A 5,557-nucleotide genomic window follows, 5' to 3' on the forward strand; every position below is an offset into this window, starting at 1 on the left:
GATCTCACTATCCCATCAAACATGAGCCTGACAAAACCTTTTTTGAGCTCAAAATAGCAAGTTAATTCAGGAAAGCTGACAGGTGAATGAAAATGAGCTTCTAATCAATTAAACAGACATGTGATGTAATATTTCCCTGGTGATAAACAATCAAAATAGCTGCAAAAGTCCCTAACAAACTCTTGGCCAGTGGTGAGGAGGCTGAGGGTGCAGAAGCCGCAGTCTGGCGCGGTGGACACACCCATTGGTCGTTCCTTGGTGTGTCCTCCTCTTCTTCCTCCACCTCCTCCTCCTCTCTGCCCCACGCTCTGGTTAGAGTTACTCACAGGAAGAGAGGAAGCGAGGGGATGAAGAGCAAGAGTGCTGGTAATGAAGAGAGCAAACACCCTGGTGAGGGGGTGGCTGGGTGGAGAGATGCCATGGAGAGAAAGCATGCGTGAGAGGACAAACTTTGTGTGTGTCTGTCTGTGTATGTATGTGTGTGTGTCTGTGTGTGTGTGTGTGTGTTTAAGTCAACAGCTTCAATCCCATTATCCTCCCAGCTCCCGTTCTCCGTTACCTTCCCGTAGGTTGCTCCGGTCGCCGACCCGGTGAAGAGGCTCCGGACGGCGGACTGCAGCGGCCGCCGGTACATGGCTCCACGGTGTCCGAGTATGGAGGCAGTGAAGCGGGAGGCCACCAGACTGCGGCTCCCTTCAGTAAAACCTTCAGGTTTTGTAACTCCAGTCCTCTTCCTCCTCCTCCTCCTCCTCAGCAATGTCAACGGAATCTGTCCGACACCGAATAATGTCCGAGGAGAAACAGGAGCAAAAACAGGCTCAGCGAAAGAAAGGTTCCGCCAGCACACAGAGTGGTTAGTAATGCTGGGTATTTATATTTATATTTATATTTTCTTTATTCTGTTTTTTTATTGTGGACCAAACGTTTGTTTACTACAACTACTAACTATTTAATAATTATTTAAAACCAAGAGCCACAATGTCCAGATGTACTCAAGTATTGTCCTTAAGTACAACTTTGGGATACTTGTAGTTTACTTTCTTTTGTATTTGTATTGTCTCTTTTTAAAGTCTCTATTTTTATCTTTATTTATATGTTATATGTTTATTGTAATGAACTAATTTACCAAGATAAATTCCTTATATGTGGATACCTACCGCAATATCTATCTATCTATCTATCTATCTACATATATACATACATCTAGATATGTTCTTACTGAACCAATTGTACTAACTGTAGACTTACAGTATTTTGCAGTGTACTTGTCATAAATAGTTACTGCTTCCTCCAATATTCAAATAGTTGTATCCATTCAACCCAAGGTCATTATCTGAATATTATGATTATTATGATCAGATAGTTGCTAACCTTTTCTGTCAGCTGTTTGTTGCTGGCCGTAGTGTACTCAGAACCTTTTCATAGAAAACAGCTGCCTATAGAGGTTGAACCATATCCGTACTGTAAATGTTCAGGCCATTAAACAGTGAGTCAAAACAGGCTAAAAGTATCCACAGACCTGCAGGATTTCACATAATTACACAGTTATTTGATTCAATGTTAATGCTGCAATCATCTACTTTCTTTTCATTATAAAAGACTCTCTCTCCTCTCCTGTCAAAGGAACAGTCATCCTGAAGATCAGAGTGTCTGTTATGGCACACAGCTATGGAACGACTCCAGGGCCACAGAGTAAGCAGGGCCATGCATGGCTGCCTCCACAGATTGTTCAAAGCCATCCAGCTATTCAACTGCTTCCTGCTAAAGCCCCCCCAGTCCGACAGTCACAGTATGTAATGTATTTCTGCATGAAAGACTTGAGAAGATAACCCGTTAGCCCCATCATGTACAACCACTGCTGACACTCAAACCTACGACACCAACTGTATGCAATATTGTCATTCTCACACAGTGTTTTGCAGCTTTTAAGTTACTAAATCTATTAATTTCAACATCAAGGTTCACATGTTGAACTGAAACTGCAACTGAGGTCTTCTACAGGTAGGATAACGTACTGTAGATGATGTGGCATCAGTAGTAGAGCCAACATTGAGTTTAGTAAGCACTTTTCAATCATGAGCAACAGTAACAGTGGCTGTGGTCGCTGTGGCTGCAGGTTAAACAGGAAACTCTAGTCGTCCCTCGGAAAGACACTTCAACACCTTTGTCTCTCCAGGAAAGTCATATTCACCTTTTTTAAAGGTCTAGTGTGTANNTGGCAGAAATTGAATATAATATCCATAGGTATGTTTATATTAGTGTATAATCACCTGAACATACGAATCATTGTGTTTTTGTTACCTTAGAATGAGCTGCAGGTGCTCTGGAGTCATGTTGAACCGCCATGTTTCTACAGTAGCCAAAAACGGACAAACCAGTTAGTTGCAATCTGAAACTTCACCACTAGATGCCACCAAATCCTACACACGGGTCTTTTAAGTGCTTGAAGATCCAATCATCAATAAATCTTATGTGACTGACATTGAGAAGGTCCGTGTTTAGACCAGAAAAGGGCCCCAACAGGTAAAAAAAAAACCACACACACACACACACACACAAACTAGCATTACGACATGCTTAGGGAATGGTACCTCATGGCACATTGTCCAAATAGTGTTCATGGCCAGAAAATGAATCTGTAGTTTAGCAGAAAGACAAAAAGGCAGAAAGAAAAGCACACTGTTGTTATTACACACACTGACATTCAGAGAGAAGCTAATATATTCTGATTTACTTTAATTCGCCTGGTTTCCCTCATTTTCAAATTATGTCAAAATGAACTTTCCTGGCATGCATGAAAGAAGAGCCAGTGTGGCAGCAGTGAATGTTCCTGTTATTATTTTGTGTTTTTCCAATTTGGCCTGTGTAGCCCTTTGATTCCTGAGTCACAGCTTGTGGACACAATCAATCACTGCTGATTAATGGATGATGATTGATGAAGAAATGATGTGTGTGTGTGAGAAAGAGAGGCACAGTGTGAGAAAACAGAAAAAAGATCAGCAAGAGAGAGAGAGAAACTAAATGAAAGGGTGTGAAAGGGAAAAACTAAAAAAGGTCAAGTTGAGTTTTCTGGACCAGCAGTCTGGTTGAGACCTGAACCTTTGTGAGGAAATGAAATCAGCGGCTTTAGATTGATGCTGAACGTGAACAGTTACAATAATACTTCAGCGGTGAATTATGAGACGCGACTGAGTGGGGTAACGTCAGGTCTAGCCACTGCTATTTCCTCGGCAGACAGTCAGATGCTGTACTCCCTGAAGTGACCTCACCTGACACACACACGCACACACACACACACACACCGTTTCCCATCTATGACCTTGAAGTAGCACTGAGTAACCCTCCCAGGAAGCTACCAAACGTCCCAGCAGGCTGCCTCTGTTCCAGATTAAATTTCATCTGTTTTAGAGTTTAGTTTTCAACCCACCACCACCAACATTAAAATTCTTGTGGAATCCCCTTAATTGGCATTCAGACTGTCACACTAGCAGTTAAAACTTTAGCACATTTGAGGAGCTAATATTGTACACAACATTCATTACACTGTTCACTGCTTATTTGACCTTTTTGCTCAGTTACTGTGAATCTTCCATTTGTGTAGGGCTTATATAGAGTCTCTAATGTTAGCTGCAATCGTTAGCATACCGGGCTAACTGGTTTATTATCTACAGTAGTGTTACTTCCCTGCTGCTGCTGACTCATCCACAGTGTAGTATCAGATTTGGTTCACTCTCACCGTTCTCATTAGTGCCGTTTTAAAAAGCTCAAAAACTCTCAAGAGGGGGAATAATGGATTTATATTTGTCAGAAACATGACACCAAATCTACAAAATGTTGTTCTCTTTCTACTGGATGTGTATATAAGTAACAGTTTGCTAACAATTTTGCTGCAATGTGACTGGATTACATACACAGTCAATGCAAAGATGCAAATAGGCACAATTTGCATAACCAAAACTGTGATGTTTTCCTAAACAAATAGTTTTGGTGGCTAAACCTGAGGGAGCTGTGACTGTGTCACAATGTTAACCACATGTTATTTGGCTTTCTTACAGTAATGTAGTGCAGTAAATATATGGAAGTATACAGAGTATACTCAGTGAACATTGAGTGAATCCCCTCTGATGTGCATCATTCAGTGTTCTTAGGATGGCAAAGGTATCAAATAGTTTTCACGATGGATTGCAAAATCTGCTCTTTAGGATTCTTAATCCCTAAAGTCATGCAGCAGAAGTTAACTGACAATATGTTAATACTATCAGCCCGATTTTGGGTGAACTAAATATGCAAGAGTAGACAGGCTTCCAAACTAAAAGGAGCATAACTCAAGAGTATACCCACTTCTTCAGGCACCATTACACCGCTGGATGAGACGCTGACGGGCGTGACGAAATGTCGGTATTTGATGACTTGGGAATGAAAATTTGTTGGATATTAATGTGTAATGAGACTCAACAGCTCCATGTTTGTCTCTCTCTTTCAAAAACTGCTGTATGTATTAGTGTTGTGCGATATTGTCTGTATGCGACATGCATTAGTGTGTCTGTTTTTTGTGTGTATGCACGTTTGTTTATGTGTAATTGTCTGTTCTGCAACCGTGTCAGTGGCTTGTGCGTTTATGTGTGTGTTTTTGTATTAATAAAGAGTGATAAATGGTGGACTCAGAGGAAGCGTTGGATTCCTGCTTGGCTCCTGTTCCTGTGAGAAACCTCGCTAAAGAAAGCAGACATAAATAATGGCTGCCACTGCGCCATCCTGCCCGCAATACTACACTGTGTGTGTGTGTGTGTGTGTGTGTCTTAGTCCACTTTTAACAGTATCCCATAGGAGAAAAAGTGCAAAGAAAACAAAGGTCAAGGATGTATTTATACTCACCCATGCACATATGCACACACTCATGGGAGCACACATGCAAAAAGCAAGTGAGTGATGGCGCTGCCTCTCCTCAAAGGCACATAGTAAAGTGTGTGTGTGTGTGTGTGTGTGTGTGTGTGTCTGTTCCATCATCCGCTCCCACTACAGGGCAAAAAGTCAGTGAACGTCTCACCAAAGTGTGTGAGCACCTTGTTTCCACATGGCCCCTGCTGGTTTGAGAAAGTCGTTTCTTGAGGGATGGAGCCATTAAGAAGCAACGTTATTAGCACTAAAGCACAGGAGCCATTAAATCGACCTGTAACACACGATCGCAGGTTTAGATTAGATTCAGAGGCAATTAACTTTACGTAGCGCATGCTGTTTGTGAGGTAATGGGATCTTAAATACAAATAAAACTGCAGCCAGATTAGATTCAAAAGTTCATAAATGAAGACAGATGGGGGGGCGTCCTGGTGGGTCAGTGGACCGTGTGCTGAAACTGGGCGTGAACCCCTCGTCCCTTCAGGTAGTGAGAACATATGACCTCCCTCGACGTTGTATTCAAACTGTTGTATCTTATTTTTGTTCTTATTGGAATGATTATGATTTGGGAGTCATTATTGTTTGCCGGGGTTGAAATGTTTGCTGTTAGGAAGGTCTCTCACATCCAAAAGCCAAAGTTAGATGAGGTGGTGAAGCAGTG

General features: G+C 41.8%; 1 protein-coding gene across 1 annotated transcript in view; it reads right to left on the reverse strand.

The window, feature by feature from the left end:
• LOC118328765 (ubiquinol-cytochrome-c reductase complex assembly factor 1) overlaps positions 1-780 on the reverse strand; it is a 10,810-nt gene extending 10,030 nt beyond the window's left edge. Inside the window, exons 1-2 of the mRNA XM_035662663.1 lie at positions 518-780; positions 177-308 (exon numbers count right to left, since the gene is read on the reverse strand). Of these exons, the coding sequence (XP_035518556.1) occupies positions 177-308; positions 518-634 (249 nt within the window). The 5' untranslated portion in view covers positions 635-780. The remainder of the gene's footprint in view (positions 1-176; positions 309-517) is intronic.
• Between the last annotated feature and the right edge of the window lie 4,777 nt (positions 781-5,557).

Source organism: Morone saxatilis, unplaced genomic scaffold, assembly GCF_004916995.1.
Source record: "Morone saxatilis isolate NCDOM2014 unplaced genomic scaffold, NCSU_SB_2.0 Contig18, whole genome shotgun sequence".
Classification (NCBI taxonomy): Eukaryota; Metazoa; Chordata; class Actinopteri; family Moronidae; genus Morone; species Morone saxatilis.